Raw genomic sequence first — 21,827 nt, 5'->3', positions numbered from 1 at the left:
CAAAGTCTGACAGCCACACCTCACTGCTAAGGTGTAAAATCGCTCCGTTCGGCAGGTGTTTTAGGAGGTGTTTTTTTTTTATTTTTTAAGCGGAGCAGACTTATTCCTGTAGCACATTTGGTTTTACATGCCGAAGTGTGAGGGTGTAAAATATCCTTGGAGGAGACAAATCAAGAAAGATGCGTGCATTTTATAGATAAACTTAGCACTTAAGAAAATGTGACAGCTCAAGGGTGACAGAAATAACGAACTGCATTTTAATGAATAATATGTGTGTATATGTAAACACAATTCTGTCTCCTGCATCACGAGTTACAAATGGAGTCTCTCATCAGTGTTGTTACTGTTAACTAAAACAAAAACTAAAACCATTAAAATCGCTTCATTTAATTGAAATAATGCAAATTAAAATATAAACATTATATGGAAAAAATGGATCCTGTGCAGTGAATGGGTGCCGTCAGAATGAGAGTCCAAACAGCTGATAAAAATATCACAATAATCCACCAGTAATTCACCAGTAAAAATGACAAATTTTCATTTTTGGGTGAACCGTTCCTTTAAAGCTAAATAGAAATCTAAAAATAAAATAATAATAATGATAAAATACTGATAAACACATATAAAAAGCACATAAAGAACAAATGACTAAATCTTAAACAAAAACTACAATTAAAATGAAAACTGAAAATATTAAAATAACAAAATATTAATAAATACTACAATAGTATATAAATAATATTAAAATAACAGTCTCTCGTGCCATCTGAGGTCCAAAACAATCACCACAATGGAAGCCCTGCCAAAAATTATTCAGACACCAACTGAAATGTACACTTAGAAAATTAATGGCACTGGATAAGATAACAAATATATAAAAGTGTCCAAATATTATTTTTGGCTTGACTGTACAGCATATGGACAGAGCATACACCATGTCTTCTGTAAACACACATATCGCTGTGAGTTTCATTGCTGAATGCTGAAACAATTATATTTATTTCAAAATAATTTTAAAGAAGTCTGACAAGTCATACATGCTTATAAGCACCAAACTCTTATACAACATTATGCAACTCATTTCCAGTTCCAGTACAGAAAGTGCAAGTGACATTGCAGACAGAGTAGAGTGCATGTCTGCAGCCAGACCCTTCTCACCAGGGCCAATCCATTAGCCTGAACAAGGCACTTAAAATCAGGTCGCTCACGGTTGGTTAAAAGCATCTGCTAAATGACTCCTCACTTGCCAGAGTGTGTAGATTAGTGTAAGTGATTTCAGACTTTTCCAGGATAAAAAAAAATAAAAAATTGACCAAAGTGCTGATAAGATCCACTGGGTGGCAGTAGTGGCACCTCACGGATACAACTAGATATTCAATCTGAATTTCAGTCTTTCATATTCAGAGCTTGTGGGATGTGAGTGTGGGTGTTTACAAAGATTAGTGAAACAAAATAAACCTAGAAACCATTATTAGCCAGGGGCTGGTCACCATATGCTAAACACAGCTTAACCATGTGTGAGTATGTGCAAGTTTTCAGATCATAACATTTAGCCTATCGTATCATATCAAATCATAACATTGTGTCTATGTTAGTGAAAGTAAATTTATTTGTTCTAATTTTGGTAACACTTTACAATCAGGTCCATTACTTAAAGGGATAATTTACCCAAAAATGAAAATTATGTCATCATTTACTCACCCATAAGTTGTTTCAAATCTGTATGAGTTTCTTTCTTCTGTTGAACACAAATGAAAATACTTTGAAGAATGTTGGTAACCAAACTGTTGCAGGTAGCCACTGACTTCCATAGTATGGAAAAAAAATACTATGGAAGTCAAAGGCTAAGGGCAACTGTTTGGTTACCAACATTCTTTAAAATACCTTATTTTGCGTTCAACAAATGATGACAATTTTTTCATTTTTTTGATGAACTCTGTCTTGATGCAATTAACTAACATTAAAACAAGCAATACATTTGTTACAGAATTTATTCATCTTTGTTAATGTTAATTAATAAAACTACAGCTGTTCATTATTAGTTCATGTTAGCTCAGGTCCTTTAAATAATGTTATACTTTTGATTCTAATAATGTATTAGCAAATACTGAAATTAGCTTTAACTGAGATTAATAAATGCTTTACAGGTATTTTTCATTGTTAGATCAAGTTAATTAATGTAGTTAACTAATGTTAACAAATGGAACCGTATTGTGAAGTGTTACCATGATTTTTAGCAATTATTTAAAAAAATAGCTATTTTTAAATTCCGTGATTGCACATCGAGGGTCCAAGATCAGCATCTGATGAGAATAAAATACACTAAAAGAGAATACAATTCCTTGCCAATTGGCTGCTATAGGTTTACAAAAGACTGGCAACGTAATGCGTTGTCTAAAATAAATCTTACCTCACTTCTTTTGCATTTTTGGTGGAAAACTGACCATCAGAAGCTTATCTAGGATGTCTTAAGTTTTATTTCCTCCATAACTCCATGTGGTGACACTGCCATATATGTGAAAAATTCTTCTCATTAAGCCACCCAGACAAAAATATGAGGAACAAAATCAGTCCTGGTGTTGTTCTGACAGGCGGCTTTTCACAGAGCAATGGAGACTGACTCATCTCTTGTACTGTATTATGCAGCTCGCGACACGATGACCTGCACTGATTGTCAGAAATAGGCCTATATAAGGAAAAACAGCTAAATAATGTGGCGAGATATATTTACAGCAAATAAGTTTTCTCAATTCACCTGTCATTGGGTAGTGTGGCAAAAAGTTAATGTTAGACCATCAGCTCAACTCTACAGTACAGGTGCATCTCAATAAATTAGAATGTCGTGGAAAAGTTCGTTTATTTCAGTAATTCAACTCAAATTGTGAAACTTGTGTATTAAATAAATTCAGTGCACACAGACTGAAGTAGTTTAAGTCTTTGGTTCTTTTAATTGTGATGATTTTGGCTCACATTTAACAAAAACCCACCAATTCACTATCTCAACAAATTAGAATACTTCATAAGACCAATAAAAAATTTTTTTAGTGAATTGTTGGCCTTCTGGAAAGTATGTTCATTTACTGTACATGTACTCAATACTTGGTAGGGGCTCCTTTTGACAACTTAATTTCATCCCAGAGAGTCAAAGAGATGCCACCTACAGCCACCTGAATGGCCTGATTCAGTGTGAGGAAGAGCCGCTTGCAGCAGAAGGTAGGTTCGCCGAATGAAACTGCCCTCGCATTATTGAATTTAACACTAGAAATTAATTTAAATGTTATTATTCTTATGTCAGCATCAACGCTTCACATGAACTTTGAGTGAACTTTGAATCGTCACGCAGGTGCCAGCCAGTTAGATCGCCCCATTCTCACATGTTCCGCCATGTGCTTCTCGTCCGCGCTTGTTTACATCAGAGTGCGCACGCGTCTTTCACGCAGCATACAGCGGTGTTGTGCATTTGACCAGTTGATGGGAAAAGTATTCTTAAAATGCATTCAAAATTCTAAATAATTTGTAATATATAATTATTCACCGTGCCCACGATATTCGTGCATATTCATTACCGTGATATATCGCATTACCGAATACCAGCACAAGTCTATTATTGACTTACATTTCAAAATAAAACTTTATAAATTAAACTTTGTTTTAACTAAAAAGGTGCCATTGTCCGGTGAGGTCAGGTTGGGGAGTTACGGAACGATCTCATATCGCATAATCTTAACTGTTTATCTCCTGAACTGCAACTTTCTTTACCACGATATTTAGCGCCAATCCCGCCGTGCAGTCAATTTCACTGCTTAAGGTTAGGGTCAGGTGTGGGGTAGGTTTAGGGGTTAGCATTTTTGTAGCATGTAGAAAATCAACACTTTAATTGACACAACCAATAAAATCTTTAGAATCAGCTGTGGGGCGGAGTTTGCACTGAAGTGGATTGGGGGGAAAATTGCGAATGCGCGTCATGTGCCTGTCTGTCAATGGGAGAAAGCCACGCCCTATTTTGGAGCTCCCACCCCGTTTTGGAGTTCCCGCCCCCATTTGAAGATCTCCAGGCTGCAGTTATACCTTTCTCGAAAAAGGCCCGACTTGAGCAAGATTTTGAGCAGCTTTTTGGGCCGCACTATCATAGCGGGAGGAAAACGGGACACACCACAGCAGCTGAGGAAATACGTGGATATTTCTCAACACCACATATTCCCACCATGGAGAACCGCTTGGAATGGTGGGCCCGCAACCAGGACAATTTTACCCGTTTGACAAATCTTAGCAAAAGCTACTTGGCTGTTCCAGCTACCTGCACCCCAAGCGAGATCATTTTTTTCACTGGCTGGGAATACGATTACCCGACAGCGTGCGAGCCTGCATCCAGCACATGTCGATGCCCTCATTTTCTTGCACACAAACCAGGATCAAAAAGTAAAAGATGTGACTGAGCAGGACTCTGACAGTGAGTAGGCTTATAGCCTTTGTCTTTCATGAGTTACGTTGTTATGAAATCACTTGATATGAATCAGTGTTCTATGTGCTGACGACGGTATGCATTACTTTTGCACTAAAACTATTTGTTATTGTTACATTCTTAGTGGAACGTGCAGTGTTCAATGTGTTGACTGTGCATTTATTTTGCACTAAAATTAGTCCGTGCTAATGTTGCATTGTTAGAGAAACGAACAGTGTTGACTATGCATTTGTTTTGCACTAAAATTAGTCAGTGCTAATGTTACATTGTTTTTGCAACGTGTTATGAGCTGTCTGACAGCATTTGTATATTTTTTTTCCTGCAAATAAATCGCAAATTGTGGCACGTTGCAAAACATTTGCATCTTGTGTTTTATTGATGACGTCACCAGCGGCTAGTCGACCTCAACTCGACTTTAATCACATAAAAGTCGACTTCATAAAATCTAAAGTCGTTCAGCCCCTACCACGTTAGCCCTCTGCTCTTTTTGTTTTGGATACACCGCTCGTTCCGCATCGACAAATCATGCCACATAGCATCGCATCTTGTCATTACTTCCTGTTTTTGGTTCTTTTAAAAGTATTTGGTCTGTGTTGCATTCATATTTCATTCGAACTGCACCAGAGTTCGTTTGGAACCGGACCGAGACCCATCTTTTTAGCAGTCTCGGTCCGCTTGTTCGGTGCGCACCAGGGTTCGGATGGCAGCGTTCACACTTACTCAAACGAACCGCACTAACAGAGCAATCGCACCAGAGTTTGTTTTTATCGAACCAGCCAAACAGTCTGAGTTATTGAAGATTCTGTGTCTTTAGATTTATTATGTAATCATTTTTGCACTATACATTAAGCTCACCATTTTTCCTCTCATGAATAGGAAGTAAGTTGGGGGCGGGCTGAAGAGACAGTTCTTGCAGCTCATTGGTTACGGCGTCACTCTGTGGACTGGAGGCGGAGCCTGTGGTATCAGTAGGGGCACTGGGACCTGAGTCCTCCCTCATAGTCGCCATAGTCAAAAAGAGCCCTCAAAGAAAAAGAGAAAACATTATTAAAAGTAATTACATTAGTCATTCATTGTTAACCTACTTAAAGTTTGTATTTAGTAGGCTTGTGTAACTTTAAAGGGGACATGCTGTAATTTGTGACAACAGTTGTCCAGAATATGTCAAATGATATTTTCCAGGAAAATGTACAACATTGTGAATATGACCTTTAGTTACATAACAAAGAAAAGGGGCATTCTACTTGGAGAGAACATGTGTGTGGTGTAGAGTTATATGATGCAACAGAAAAACAAAACAGTGGTAACAAACTCTGCTGCAAGCATTTTAAGCAGATGACAAACACCATCACCATGGTAACATGTTATAACACTTCACATACAGAAAGAAAAACCCAAGCAGCATCTCTACAGTGACAGATTGTGAAGGAATCTGACATGCCATCATCCCAACACTGAATCACAAATTCAGTCATGGCCACATCTGCTAATGAGGTTCACCATTTCCAACGATCAACTTCCATTTTAGACTGTTTGCAATATCTGGAACATTTGAATGTTCAAAAAGCATAATTGTAATATGTTTAAATGTTCAGGGCAAAAGAGAGAATTTTAGAATGTTTGCAACATCCAAAACATTTCAATGTTCAAACAAGAGATTTGTTGAATATCTGCTACAACTAACATTTGAATGTTCAGGAAAATGAGAATTATAGAATGTCTGAAATACTAGAAAATTTGAATGTTCAAAAACATTTTTTAGAAGATCTACAACATCTAGAGTGTTTACATTTTCCAAAAAAAAAAAAAAAAGATTTTTAGAATGAGGATAATTCTACATGTTCACAATGCATGAGTGTGTGTTTGTAACATCCAGGAAGCATAAAAAATATTTACCACATAACTCATTTATTTAAATAAACTATTATAACATAATCTAACCATTAAATCACAGATTTCTCTTTTTTAAATAATTTCTACGAAAACCTAAGTAAAATGGAGTCTGCTTCCTTCAGAACTGATCTCAAGTTACAAAAATCCCCCTTCAGAAAAAAAAGATCAGTGTCAGATCCTATTACCTTGCTTTGAATAACAGGGAAATCGCATAGTTAATTCAGCTTGTTTACTGAGAAGTTGCAAACGTCAACAAAGCTGCAAACTCAAGCACAGGAGAAGTGAAGTAAGTTCAGCTCATTTACTTGGTATAGCCTAATTATATTTGAGCAATATTTTAAGATTTTTCTTAATTTGAGCCTAATTATGTAAATAAATAAAAAAAGACTACTATATTTATGAATCTCAAATGTTAGTAAATTCTATTGATTCAGTGGGGCTTTTTGCTGAGCTCTTGATGATTTGATTGTGTTACAGTATTTGTCTCATTTTGTTGAATAGAAAAAAGTCATACAGATCAAACTATCCCTCTACAACAGAAAGTAAGCAGAATATGAACACTTTGTTGCAGAACAAGAGAATTGGTTTTGATAGAAAGAGTATCATGTGTTTTCAAAAACGCATTTCTCTCTACAGGATTTGAGTACAGAGATAAAGAGAAGAGTAGATAACAGCTTAGTCAACAGGCCATCTGAGCAAAAAAGTGGTGCTGGAATCCATCACCATGGTGATGAATGATGTCACAATTGGGAAAACATGATTGACAGGCACATTCTGTTTACAACTCGGATTCACAACACAATTGCTTTGCAAAGTCATTTATTTCTCCTCTAATTTCCTTGTTTTTCTTCCCTTTTGTTTGGTTCACAGAACATTTCTGGGTAGTACTACTAAAAATAAGAGTGGGAGCAATTTGTGGTAACTAAAATGTGCTGAGAGCAATGATGAAAAGAGGGAAGTATTGGGAAAAGGGACTGCAAGATTCTCACATGTACAGATGGGGGCAGAATATTAAGCAGAACTAGAGAGTAACTTTGAAGTTGGCTTGAAAAAGCCTAGTCTGAAAGTTTGAAAAAGTTGTAAAAGCTTGAAGTTTGAAAGCATGATTAGCATGTTGTTAATGTTTCTAGCAAGAGTAGCATGTTACTAGCATGTTGATAGCATAATTAACATGTTACTAGCATGTTTCTAGCATGTTGTTAGCATAATTAACAAGGTAATAGCATGATTACTAGTTACTAGCATGTTGCTAGCATGTTGCGAGCACGATAAGCAAGTTACTAGCATGTTGTTAACATGATTAGCATTTTTGTAGCATGTTGTTAGTATGATTAGTAAGTTACTAGCATGTTGCTAACATGTTTCCAGCATGATTAACATGTTGCTAGCATGTTTCTAGCATGATTATGTTGTTATCATTATTAGCATGTTTCTAGCATGTAGCTAACATAATTAGCAAGTTACTAGCATGTTGCTAGCATGATTAGCATTTGTAGCTAGCATAATTAGAAAGTCACTAGCATGTTGTTAACATGTTTTAGCATGATTAACATGTCACTAGTATGATTCTATTATGATTAGCATGTTACTAGCATGTTGCTACCATGATTAGCATTTTTGTAGCATGTTGCGAGCACGATTAGCAAGTTACTAGCATGTTGATAACATGATTAACATTTTTGTAGCATGTTGCTAGTATGATTAGTAAGTTACTAGGAATTTCCTAACATTTTTCCAGCATTATTAGCATGTTGCTAGCATGTTTCTAGCATGATTATGTTGTTTTGCATGTTTCTAACATGTAGCTAACATAATTAGCAAGTTACTAGCATGTTGATAGCATGATTAGCATGTAGCTAGCATTATTAGCCAGTCACTAGCATGTTTTAGCATGATTAGCATGTCACTAGTATGATTCTATTATGATTAGCATGTTACTAACATGTTGTTAGCATGATTAGCAAGTTACTAGCATGTTGCTAGCATGATTAGCATGTTTCTAACATGTTGTTAACCTGATTAACAAGTTACTAGCATGTTTCTAGCATGATTAGCATGTTACTAGCATTATTAGCACGTAGCTGGCATAATTAGCAAGTCACTAGCATGTTGCTTGCATGATTATATTATGATTAGCATGTTACTAGCATGTTGTTAGCATGATTATCAAGTTACTAGCATGCTGTTAACATGATTAACAAGTTACTAGCATGTTTCTGGCATGATTAGCATGTTACTAGCATGTTTCTAGCATGATTAGCATGTTTCTAGCATGTTGTTAACACGATTAGCAAGTTACTAGCATGTTGTTAGTATGTTGTTGTATGTTGTTCATACCTTGAACGTGGTACTTGTTGCTGTCTATCCAGGGCCAGAAAGCTCTCTGATTTCATCAAAAATATCTTACTTTGTGTTTCCGAAGATAAACGAAGGTCTTACGGGTTTGGAACGACATGAGGGTGAGTAATTAATGACAGAAATTAAATTTTTGGGTGAACTAACACTTTAAATGTGGAATAAAACACTTTAAAACATTCTCTCTGACATCCTGACTGTTGAACACTCGCTCAAGCTAATCACGGATGACGACACAGACTTTGCTATACACTTAGACGAAATGTATGTCATTTATTGATCATTATGGGAAACTGATGCTCCAGTGCTGGGAACATATTGCACTTACTGACATCACTAATTGTACATCACTGCAAACTCTAGGCAGACATTATAGTCCAATACACTGTTTTATTACCTCCCAGTCAACAGATCTTTTAAGTCCGATTAAAGTCTGTAAGCAAACCCATTTTGGGGTTTTGGCTACTTTTTAGAGTGAGGAATTGGATCAAGGTATGACTTAAACGCAAGCCTCCAGCATAAGCGCCATGCCTCAACATGTCTTGCATTTTGACTCATCTTTTCAAATGTGGTTTCCTTCAGGTCTTTGAATTGTAAAACTGTGGGCAAATTTCTTATTTTGGCTTTCGTGGTCAGTCCGTTTGCTTTTATCTGGGTCAGAATGCAAAACATCATTCCCTCTGGGATGAATCGTCGCTCTACAAATGCTCTCAGGCGGTACTATCGGCTTCAACAGTGGGCAGTTAGATGGTTTTTCAGTTTACCAAGCAAAACAAGTGAGTCATAGACAAGGCAACAGTTTAAGACTACACACTTCACCCAAAAGATGAGGTCACTGGGTCAGAATATCATGCCGTGTGCCTGGTGACTCTGCAAAGTGGCAGCTGGCTAATCCATGCCAGGTGCAACCAGGCCAACCGCTTGGTACTCACCCAAGTGGCACACATTGCCAACTGACTTTCAGTCCCACAGTCAAACAAGCTAACACTGTTTTTCTCTCTGAGATCCATCAGATTACTGAAGCAAAATGGGTTCTGAATGGCGTTTCATATTGACTTTAACTACTAGGCTATATAGCTACCAAGTTCGCAACCATAGTGGACAGTACTTTTCTTAGTATATTAAGTTAACATAGCATGAAGTAAACGTCTTATGATCAGAGGATCTTGAGGGATGTTAAAACAGAGCTTCTGAGAAGTGCAGAGAAGATCAGGGTTTTGGGAATTGCATATGCAGCAGCAAAATAAACACGAGCAGATGTGAGGGGGGAAATACCCAAAGGTGTTTACGTGTAGGTGCCTGTGATTCGGTTACCTGATTTATTTCCTGCTCAAAAAAGTCCATGTAATTCCATGCCAGGTGTGGGGCACCACTAAATGAAAGAAAGAAAAATAGGAAAAGAAAAAGCACAAAATTAGCTAATAAAAAGACATCTATGAGATCTATTTACATTAGGGGCATTAAGCACAAAAGAATGATCAATTTGTATTTTGTTAAAAGTATTTATATTTTGTTAGAAATATTTAAATGTACTTATATTTTATTTGAATATATATTTAATAAATATTACTATTTATTATTTTATAAATATTCATATATTTCATTCCATGCTACGTTTTCTTTACTTTTTTTCTTTTCTTTTTAACTAGAAGCTGGTAATGATACAGCTATAATGTAAATTCATAATTTCCTGAAATTTAGCTGGAAAACAATACACACTTGCACAGTGCAAAACAATACTCACTGCTTCATAGTTTTCAACACTTCATGAAAATGATGTTTCTAAGACCGTCTAAGATAAGTCATTTTTGCACGTTTCCACAAAACCTCATCTATGTTAGCCCGCTAGATAACATTGTTGTTGCAAATTCTGCTGATTTGTCACCAAGATAATGTGAAATACATCACAGAAAGTTTGCAAGGAATAAATATGCATGCACAAGACCATGAATCTAAAAAGTTCAGTATCAATCAATGTTATTTTAGCATTATTTATAGTATTTATTAATATTTTGAATTACTTTTATTTTTATACTTTCAATTTTCATTGTAACTTTAGTTCAAGTTAAAAAGTTTTGTTATGTGCTTTTGTCTTTAAGTTTTTATATCAGCTTTATTCTAATTACCTGAAGATTTTTTTTTTTAGAAACAAAACAATAACAACATTGGTATCCAAAGGCCTGAAACCCACTCACACTGGGCCTTGCTGAGCCCTATAATTTTTTGTTGCACAGAGGAATGTTCTGGGCTCAATAAAAGCTCTATTTTAACAGCATGCCACAGAAAATAATTTTGACTCATCCTTCAGAATGCACAAAGATACCAGAACAGGACTATTAACATAGACAGAAATCCACACACTAGATTTTTTTCAGTAAATCTAACCAGAACTTAATCCACCTAGAACAGCAGTTCCACCACTAAAAGGACCATTTAGACGACTTAAACAACACATACTTTCATGAGGAAGAATTAAGTGCTTTATCAAAAGTACAAGTTGCACATTTCTGCCGTTGATAAAACTGAACTTGTTTTTAACCCGGAAAATTCCTTTGAAACCTGAGACGAAAAGCATGAAAGTGAGAGTGACTAAAAGAACGCAGGCATAAGAGACACACTGACAGAAATACTGGAGACTGTCGTTTTTATAAATTGAAGCTGGTTTATCTCAAAGTCTCCTGTGTGAGATGATGAAGAAGTCTGAGTTCCTTTTGTCCCACTTTATATTGTCACTATGAATCATAAGCTGACTTAGTTTGAACACACACGTCATGCTTGTTGATCATAAACCGTATCATTATGTGTGGAATATCGTGTATTCATGTTTCCATCCTGCAGTTAAAATGCTCATGTGACAGAAAGAGCGATCAATAAGTCTCATGATGCATGCAATACATCTCAAGACACTTACAACAAAACCTTGAACCCTAACAAGCTTAAAAAGCATTTGACTTAAACCATTAACGTTAATGCAAAACAGGACATTACACTAATGTTTATAACGGTGTAATGCAGTTATGTAGTTCAAATGCATTTTTATGACCAGACAAAAAGTAAAGAGCCTGAATATGATGGTGTTACCATGATACTCCAACACATCTTGGTACTGTATGATTGCAGTATTCATACACTGTGGTATTTACATGGTAGGACAATACCTTAATGTAAAAGTCCAAAATACTACAGCAATACCATAGTACTTTTGACCCAAAGGCAAAATAACACACCTAAAAAGCCCTAAATAACATATGTTAAGAGCTGTCATAACAAGCCAACCCACCTAATGACAGATGCATGCAATAAAAGAATAAAGACACCATGCCGTGATGCATGTTACATAACAGACCCACCTTCACAGCATCAGGACCACAAGCACCCTCCCTTGCCCACTGTGGCCAAGGTGACCTGTATCCCTTATAACCTTCAGTCATACGTTTGACAGCCCAAAAAAAGATGCTGTTTCACCCAGCAAATATATGGCACAGTAACCTGACAAGCAAACCCAGGCCATGTGCTTGCTGCTCCCAACTCCACAGTACAACTTCCAGCAAGCTTATAATGCAATATTAAACACCCTGAAAGTATTCGAAGAAATGACTGCGCATGCACAGCGGCTGCGTGTCAGATTAAGTCTTAAAAATAATAAGTTTAACAGTTGTCTTACCTTACAGTGCTTGATCCATCCCATCTATTGGTATTACACTGGTCTGCAGTAAACGTTTCCGATATCCAGTAAACTTCAACCGGAACCCCGCCTGTTTTTAGGACTCATCCAATAGTGGGCGAGTACTCTGAAGAATGGTATTGCGGATAGCCAATAGGATCATTCAGATGACTCCCGCGACAGGGACGGACGAGGTCTAATTATAATAGACAGTGTGGAACGACAATCCACTAAGCCAATCATATCGCTGCTCGATGTTCTCGGTGGAATAATTGGGCCAATTAGAAAGCTCACCGGTTGTGGTGAAACGCTCAGCGTTGAGATTTTACCATAGGAATAGATGTGTAACATGTTAATTAGCAAGTACATTATTATTGATGCAATAAAAATTAAATATGAATTTAATTTAAATACTATAGGCTACTTTAAAGTGCATAAATATCTTATTTACATTTTATTTTTTACTTGTTAATTTTTATTTTCTCAAAATGGAGGATTCGGCTTTCTGAGCACTCACGCAACCCCTGAAGGAAAACAATGTATTGCCTACCAACATTAGCAATAGTAATAATAATTATAATGATAACAATAGTAACAATAAGTAAAAAATTTTTTATAGCTAAAACATTTTAATTATTTTAATTAAAATGAATGAATTAATAAATCATTATAAAAAAAAAAAATCTTTAATAAATAATCAAGTCATGGAACATTCAATTTTCCCTTTGAGTTTTTAGTTGAAGTACAGCACAAAAAGAGTGATCTTACTGCCTCCTGGAGGCCAATTTATGCAATTGTCTTTCTGACCCTATTAAAATATAGGTTGTTTCCATTGAAAGCAAAGATAAAACTTACGCAAAACAATCAATTTCATACCACATTATCATTGATCGATTATTTTATTGTAGAAACATATTACACAACTTTTATGTGACATCAATTATAAAATCTAAATAGTCATACATGAATAATCTAAATTATTTAGATTTTAAATAATCTGACTGACCCTGGATGTGTGATTATTAATAAATATATTAATCAATGTTAATAGAATCATTGACATTCAAGAATAAACAAACATTTTACATTCATACATAACTGAAACTGTATGACTCAACGTACATTCCAGTACAGTATGAACATCAGTGCGGAGAGGGAAATGCTTTTACTACTTTATTACTCTTTTATCTAAAATTCAGAATGGATTCCCGTGAGTCTATATAAAGCTATAAAGCATGTACCTGAGCCTTGTTGTCTTAAACTTTCTGTGTACAACATTCACAATTCAGACGTGGTGATTCTTGTGAAGTTGAAACACTTGCTGGTTATTTCACATCCCCTTATCAAGAAAGATGAAATTTATTTTTTATGTCCAGACATTACGTCTCAGTGGCTTTGTGTTGTGAAGTAAAATCAAGTATCACCTACAGAACCAGAAAAACCAGCCTGGAAGTTGTTTTCGTATGGTAAACTGTATCAATGCAGGAAGGCTGATCTAAGATCAGCTTCCATTGTCGACAGCAATGATCTTTACAAAACAAATCTGTCACATGCATTATTTTGTTTTTGACACTATGTAAACCAGTCCAGATCTGTTGGTATTCATAAACAAAACTAGTTCATATTTAAATGCTCTTTAAAAACCTAAATAAAATACTGACCAAGGTATTGACCTAATAATTATCTATATTAATACACTATCAAATATTTGGACACATTTCTGAATAACAGTAAAGTCATTAAACTATGAAATAACACAAATGGAAGTAAGAATTATGCAAAAAAAAAAAAAAAAAGGTTCAAAAATATAAAAAAATTCTCTATTTTATCCTCGTTGAAGTAGCCACATTTTATATCTAGTTTATACTTTAAACCTTGTAATCTTTGAATCAGTGTTATTTTAGTATGATGTATATATTAATAAAGCATTATTAGTATTTTGAATTAGCTATTGTTTTTGTATTTTCAGTTTTCATTCTAATATTAGTGTTTAAGTATTTTTTTTCTTTAATTCTTTTTTGGTCATTTTTGTACTTACAACTTAATTATTTACTTCAGTTAGCTGCCAAAGCAACATTTCTAATGTTCGTTTAAAGTTTTTTGTCTCCTAATATTTATATTTTATTTTAGAAGCAAACAGCATGTTATTTATTTCAATTACCGAAAATGATTTTTAAGCATAAGCCTATAGATCAAAATGTTTTAAAGATCACGAGGAACACAAACTGAGTCAAGTGTGTCTGTCTATTTCGTCCATTTCTAAAAATAAAAAAAACCACATATCAACTAACAGGTATACTCAGTTCCTATGACATCAGCGAGCTAATAAACATCCTGTGAGAGGTCAGTGGGACGCCATTGTGCGTTTGACCCCCATGACCCTGAAGGTGGTGTTGGCGATCTTCTCGTACAGTAAGAACATGAGTGCAGCAGTGAGGACCGTCTGAAGCAGCTTCGCCTCCAGGCCTTTAAACAATCCCAGCACGCCCCACTTCCTGCAAAAAATCAATCAACAAGCATCTCAGGTCGAGTGGAGGAGTTCAGATGTTACCAGAAGCCAATGAATCACTTGACAATAACTTGTGTGACAGCTACGGAACTGATATTTGTATATGCGTATTGCTTATTGATATTTCAAGTGAAACGTGTGTGTTATTCTACCTGACTCTATTGGTCAGCAGGTACATGACAGATCTCAGGCTGTTCCGGAGTCTGGACTGATCTGCAGGCTGCCCATGCTGTCCAAACTAAACACAAATGAGAACGACAGTTAAAATAGACAATATTATCATTACACAAACAAAATTATAGCTTCAGAAAAAGTGTGTTTCTCTGGTTTCGTCTATCGCAGTGGTTCTGAACTGATGGATGCAAATGCAATTAAAAAAAACTAAACTAACCATATAGCCATACATAGTTTCGGGAGCGAAAAAAAAACACTTAAAAGAGAGGAAAAAAACTTTTCCCTTACTTATCTATTGTCATTGACGTCAGTGGTCACGTGTCCAATCTGTATAGTTTTTTGGTGCAAATTCATCTGTGCAATGTGACACGTTTTATTACTGTCCTGTTTTATTATATTTAAAATGTAATTTATTCCTTTGATGGTAAAGCTGAATTTTCAGCATCATTACTCCAGTCTTCAGTGTCACATGATCCTTCAGAAATCATGCTAATATGCTGATATGCTGCTCAAGAAACATTTCTTATTATCAATGTTGAAAACAGTTGTGCTGCTTAATGTTTTTGTGGAATCTGTGATACAGATTTTTTGATGAATAGAAATTGTAACAATGTAGAATTAATTTAATGCATTCTTGCTGAGTATTACTTTCTTTCAAAATTTTTCTTACTGGCCCCAAACATTTAAATGGTTATATATTAGTTCCTTTCAAATAAAGTATTATTTTTTTCAAAATGTCTTACTGACCCCAAACTTCTGAACAATTTTATATATAAAACCAGGGTCCTGAAGCAAAACCAGTTGAGAACCAATAATCTAATAAAATATAAATATATGTATTCACAGCCCGTGAATATAATTATAAACCAAATGTATTCTGGGGCCGGTTGCATAAACTGTTTAGACTAGTCTTAAAAAGTTAGTCATCTAATTTTTTTTCTTCAAGACTGGTCATAACTTTTTTAATTCAGTTATGAAACGGTAGATTGGTCTTATTTGTATTGGAAAAGTAAGACTGATTTCCCCTTGGCTACTGCTAGTTGGTCACACTAGTTCTTAAGACACAGTCTTAACTTGGTGGCTAAGTTTATGCAACTGGCCCCTGCTGGTCTTACCCGTAGAACAGACTGAACTGTCTGTAGTGGATAGGTTATGGTGGTTGCAATGGCCTTGGCAATGGCTCCAATAAGAAACACCTCCACTGAGGATAGCTATAAACAATCAGACAGAAATATAGTGAAAAATAGTCAAGTTAGGGGTTAGTTCACCCAAACAATAAAAATTCTGTCTTTACTTTCTTACGCCTGATGTCAGTGACGCCAAACACCATTCTTGTGTCTTGTCAAGTGTGAATATGTGCAAGTGCACATAAGATTCACAATTATGATGGAGACCAAGAATTTTGGTCAGTTCCTCACATAAAGACTTTAAATATAGTGTACAATTCTACATTACAGAGATTACATTTACTTTTGTTATTTGGTAAAGAGCTCCCAGTGCAAACATTCTTCCATTTTTTTTAATTTTTAATTTTGTTTCCACAAAAGAAAGAAAGTCATATTAGTTTGAAATGACACCCAATGGTTTTTGGGTGAAGAAACTGGGATATGTAGATAAATTAGCACATTGAAAACTCATTCATGCTGTTAACACAGAGGAAGCAGCACATTAAAAGTCAAACCAAAAAAAACTGATATGTTCTAATTGAAACTTCAATGGACTGTGACATCATCCATGGTTGCCAAGTTACATAATCTTATTGCCATGTTGCTATGGTAACAATGCACGTCTACAGCCACATGTGGGGTGGTTTTCTCATACTCATCAGATGCTTGCACATGAATGCTAATCAACATCTGCATGCTCTTAAATATCAGAAATGCTGCAGTTACTGTTTCCCAGGAAACAGAGAACTTGTTAATAGACTTGTCTGTTTATTCATAAGCTGTCATAATTGAGTATGCAGAGAAAAGTCTCTAAGTGAAGATAATTCTAAATTTTTACATTACTGCATTAGCTTTAATACTATTAAAGCTGCTTACTATGAATTTTACTCAAATTTAAACCCTAAAAACTGTTCTTGGATCAGTAGCCTGCTCTGACCTCTCTGTGGACGCCCCTTATGAGCTGCCTCTTCAGACCCTCATAGATCATGAACTGCACAGCTGGATTGAGCACCAGCAGCAGGGAGGGAAACGTCCCGTTCCATAACGCACCCACTCCTTCCTGCTGCATGATCTGTACAAACGCATCTAAAGAGAGACAGATCACCTAATATCATCACTGGACACACATTTGAACTAAAGGGAATGAAATGAGGTTCACATCTTTTATAATTACCAGTAATTCCTTTGTAGTGTGTGGGCTGTATGTCTTCATTTCTGAATTTCGCCCCTTGCAGTTTCAGTCTGGTATTGACTACCCAGAGTGGAGTGGTCACAAGAACATTCACTACACCTAAAGGTAGACAGTTTTTTTAAGTTATTTTAGTCTTACCACATATAAAAGAAGATATTTTGGAAGAATGTAGGTAACCGAACAGTTGCTGGTAGCCATTGACTTCCATAGTATGGAAAAAAATACTATCGGAAGTCAAGGGCTACCAGCAAGTGCTTGGTTACCTACATTCTTCAAAATATCTTCTTTTGTGTTCAACAGATGAAAGAAATTCATACAGGTTTGGGACAACTTGAGGGTGAGTAAATGATGACAGAATTTTCATTTTTGGGTCAATTATCCCTTTAATAAAGGTTTTTATTATTATTAATGTTGAAAACAGTTTTTGCTGCTTAATATTTTTGTGGAAATCATGATACATTTTAAGGATTCACTTTTTTTTATCAATTCAATGCATCATTGCTGAATAAAAGTATTAGTTTCTAAAACTTACATACCCCAAACTTTTGAATGGTAGCATATCATGATTTTCACAAGAAAAAAAGCAGCATAAACTTTTAACATTTCACAGTATCAATGTTTTTACTCCATTACAGCGTTACTACTGTAATCACAAAATATATATACGACAGAAACCTTTTTTATTTTTGGCATTTAATATTTTTCAAATAAGCAAACCTGCAGCAATGCCAATTATTAGGTCTCGCCCTGGTGTTGTCCTCTGACCTTGCAGCCAGGTGGCCTTCAGACTATGGAAACAATAGAAGTAGACAAAGTTTGAGCAGCAGAGGCTGCAGATCACTGGAAACCAGCCTCTATATGGAGCTAATCTGGAGAGAGAGAAAGAGAGAGAGATAAAAAAAATGGTTATGACTGCAACCTGAAATGAGAAAGAAAGAACAGACTTTTCAGCACAGATAATGACACAAAACAAAGCAATACATGTGAAATAACTTACAGACCCTCCTCCTTGATGATCTCTGACAGAATGGCTGGAGAAGATTTAGTTTTCCGCTTGTCATCAACTGTGCAGAAAAAGAAAGAAATGCGGTCACATATTTTAAAACACTAACAAAAGAAATCTCAGCAGCACAGATCAAAAAAAGGGAATATAAACGTATGTGTTTTACTTTTTACCTTGCAGCCTGAGCCGGGCTGTGTCAAGAGGAAAGAAAACAGTCATTGCTGTAACACTGCCCTACAAACAAACAAACAAATACATTTAAATAAACTGATTAATTTACTCAAGGGAGTATCCTAGAGACAGACAGACAGACAGACAGATAGATAGATAAGTATATATAGTTTATAATAACTTATATTTAGTAATGAAAAGCTGTGTTTTTACCATCGCACCGGCGACTGCGTGCACCAGACTCTCGTATGAAAAAACATCTAGGAGTTTCAGATCTTTAGATCCCATCCTCGGAAACAAAGCGACTTTCTTTTTTATTTTATTTAACTAAAAAGCAAATAATATTATTTCTGAGTTCAGATTTGTGCTCCTCAAGACACAGCTCAAGAGAAAAGATTCCCCTGCCAACGTCAAGCTTCCGGGTCCGATTTAGCCAATGGAAATGCTTGTAGAAATTTCCTCGACGATGATTGGACAAAAGTTGCACTTGACCTCGCGTTCTGTAGCCAATCAGAAACTTAAACCGCTTCCACAGCTTTCAATAAAGGGGAACTGTAAGCGAAAATGTAGTTTATTTACGCTGAATGGACACTTAGTAGGGGAAGTAAATAGGGTTTCTTTTTTCAAATCCTTATAAAACAGTAATACAAAAATACTCAAACTGGCCTTCTTTAGTGGAATATGCGTTATGAAGTTCAGTTTATGGAATAAAGCAGCTGAAAATAAGATTCCTGTACCATCTGCCAGAGCTAAAATGAAAATACATAAATAAATAATCATATTAACAATAAATAAATGCAAGATTAAAAAAAAAAAAAAAAACAAGAATTTGTTTGTTGTAAAAAATAAAAAATAAGTAGATATTAAATAACAGATACCGTAAAAGCCGTGTCTCAGACTACAGTGAAAAAAGTATCTTGACTGGTACACATGTAGCATTATTTCCAGGTTTGTTTTCAAATGTTGACGGCTTAATCTACTCAATTTCTCAGTTTCAAAGCTGGAGGGGAATTTTTCATTGGAACAGAAAAGCACATGCCAAACACACTCTATATACTTGACTAACATGTTGAACTAGTCCTGGGCCTCAGTGAAACCCTTGTCAAATTAAGTGAATGCATCTTTCAACAAGACCAGCCCTTGATACCTGTGTGGATTATATTATACCTTCAAACAGAAAAACTCTTAATTGCACAGATGAAAACAGCATATTTCCTAGAGACTCAAGAGACACAAGTCTGTTAGTGCTGATCGGTGCATATGCATTATCAATGAACAGGTTTAAAAACTCTAAACTTCAACTGTGGTAAGTTTTTTATTCTTTTATCCTTGATGTTATACTTCGATGATGCAGAATGAAACTAAACTTTTCATAAATAACAGATCAGAGACATTTTGCTTGTTTTAGGCATAAATCATACAAAAGTAATGAGGTTTATGCTTAAAATGAGATTTGTGTAATTTTTACTGGAAAACAAGACAAAAATACGGAATAGGAAACTTGTGATATTATGCAGTGTGATGCTTGAAATTCTCTTCTTTTTACATCAGAAAATAACGACTCTTCATGATAAGATGGACAGTAAGCAGTTAGATGAAGAGATAGATGACTCTGAGGAAGAAGAGAATGATTCTGCATTGGATTCATCAACCAGCCGTGAGTCACAATGAATTACACAAATGAATCTGTTTACAACATCTTATGACATCTCAAAAAGCCAAACTATTATAGTAACTATTCCATACAACATTTTAACTGTTAATCAGATAAGGAAGATCAATGTCTTTTTATTGACAAAAATTTCTTGAAGATTACACAACAAATGGTCTTATTTAGACTTGAGCAGTAATTTAATTCACAGATGCAACACATGAAATATTGTATGAAAATTTTCCGAACGAAGAGGAAACCAATTTAACTGCATCAACAAATGAACATGGTGAGATGGCATCCACATTTTTCTTACAAATCTAAACTTTTTAACCCTTGTGCTGTGCTGAAAACCCTGTAACTAATTTGGTGTTTAAGGTTCAAAAACCTTTTACAAACCTTTAAAAATTGCTTGTAAATCTCTCATTGAACTTTTCCACGACATTCTAATTTATTGAGATGCACCTGTATATTGTCAGCAAATCTTAGAATCTTTTTTGGTCAACTTGTTTTCTTTCAATTAGCACAGGTTTTATATTAAAGGGGTCATATGATGCGATTTCATTTTTTCCTTTCTCTTTGGAGTGTTACAAGCTCTTGGTGCATAAAGAAGATCTGTAAAGTTGCAAAGACTAGAGTCTCAAATCCAAAGAGATATTCTTTATAAAAGTTAAGAGTCAACCACGCCTACCTAAAACGGCTCGTTCTAACATGCCCCCACATACCTACGTCACGATCTGAAGATTTGCATAACGCCGCCCAAATGTTAACGCAAAGAAAGAAAGCGTAACTTTTATTCTCACTGTAGTATTGTTGCCGTTGCCGCTGCCGCTGCCGCCATGTCGTAAAGACACTGTGTGTTTCGTTGTGAAAGCGAAACTACTTTGTTTGGTCTTCCAAAAGAGGACGATATCCGCTTCGTCATGCCTGGAGCTGATCTGTGCTGGTCGCTGAGGAAATACATCAACTTAGTGCTGTGGATCGCCGGATCGGCTTTCACCGTTTGTAAAAATCGACATGTTTCAGAAAGGCGGGGCATAGAGGAGAAACAATAATGTACAGTATGTGGAAAATAATGTTTTTTTTTTACTTTAAACCGCATAAACACATTTCAATACACCAAATACACAAAATAATGTTCTTTTTAGCAGCATCATATGACCCATTTAATTTTTAGATATGATTGGTCATAGGCCTCATTGATCTGAGTTTATGCACTTCAGATTTTGAGTGGGGAAAAAACATTATTTGTGGATAATTTTGGCAATGTTCACTCAAAAACATGTGCATTAAAAAAAATTCCCCCCAAAAATACAAAAATTATCTTTTTTTTTTTTTTTGTTAAATATGTAGTTTAACATTTATCACGAAGGATTACTTTTATCAAGCATATTAAGTGTTTGTCATTATCAGATTAGGAAACATCATGTAGTGTCATCCTGATGCTTACATTTTAATTTCATTTTTCAAATTATTAAAACGACCATGGACAGACTAGGAGGATTAAACAGTTATATTAAACTATTATTTTACGATTAAAACTTATTTCATGATTGTGGCTGCAGAGGAAGTACGCATCATGTTACT

At 35.4% G+C, this 21,827-nt stretch overlaps 2 protein-coding genes and 1 long non-coding RNA gene across 3 annotated transcripts in view; 1 reads left to right on the top strand and 2 right to left on the bottom strand.

Moving 5' to 3' along the window:
* Window positions 1-5,323: 5,323 nt before the first annotated feature.
* Window positions 5,324-12,448, bottom strand: LOC107709640 (uncharacterized). Its single transcript, XR_001636515.1, has 3 exons — window positions 12,375-12,448; window positions 10,025-10,082; window positions 5,324-5,485 (listed from the first exon to the last, which is right to left on the bottom strand). It is a non-coding gene; the product is annotated as an uncharacterized LOC107709640 (long non-coding RNA).
* A 1,948-nt stretch (window positions 12,449-14,396) lies between these two features.
* Window positions 14,397-19,004, bottom strand: LOC107709637 (peroxisomal membrane protein PMP34-like). Its single transcript, XM_016514203.1, has 9 exons — window positions 18,803-19,004; window positions 18,592-18,652; window positions 18,413-18,479; window positions 18,133-18,284; window positions 17,398-17,514; window positions 17,161-17,309; window positions 16,173-16,268; window positions 15,036-15,121; window positions 14,397-14,869 (listed from the first exon to the last, which is right to left on the bottom strand). Exons 1-9 carry the CDS (start codon window positions 18,875-18,877, stop codon window positions 14,719-14,721), a joined length of 954 nt encoding a protein of 317 aa, XP_016369689.1. The 5' UTR covers window positions 18,878-19,004; the 3' UTR covers window positions 14,397-14,718.
* A 1,160-nt stretch (window positions 19,005-20,164) lies between these two features.
* Window positions 20,165-21,827, top strand: part of LOC107709635 (GTPase IMAP family member 7-like) — a 3,477-nt gene continuing 1,814 nt past the window's right edge. Inside the window, exons 1-2 of the mRNA XM_016514200.1 lie at window positions 20,165-20,246; window positions 20,452-20,529. Coding sequence (XP_016369686.1) covers window positions 20,165-20,246; window positions 20,452-20,529 — 160 coding nt within the window. The remainder of the gene's footprint in view (window positions 20,247-20,451; window positions 20,530-21,827) is intronic.

Source organism: Sinocyclocheilus rhinocerous, unplaced genomic scaffold (genome assembly GCF_001515625.1).
Source record: "Sinocyclocheilus rhinocerous isolate Xijiao unplaced genomic scaffold, SAMN03320098_v1.1 scaffold8077, whole genome shotgun sequence".
In the NCBI taxonomy this organism is placed as follows: domain Eukaryota; kingdom Metazoa; phylum Chordata; class Actinopteri; order Cypriniformes; family Cyprinidae; genus Sinocyclocheilus; species Sinocyclocheilus rhinocerous.
The sequence above is the reverse complement of the archived record's forward strand: the minus strand, read 5'-3'. Positions and strand labels throughout refer to the sequence as shown.

Coding starts and splice junctions, on each gene's coding strand:
- LOC107709637 (XM_016514203.1), bottom strand. CDS start 18,877: ATGGGATCTAAAGATCTGAAACTCCTAGATGTTTTTTCATACGAGAGT. Junction 18,480..18,591: donor AGCCCGGCTCAGGCTGCAAG/GTAAAAAGTAAA, acceptor TTTTCTGCACAG/TTGATGACAAGCGGAAAACT. Junction 15,122..16,172: donor CAGTTCAGTCTGTTCTACGG/GTAAGACCAGCA, acceptor ATTTGTGTTTAG/TTTGGACAGCATGGGCAGCC.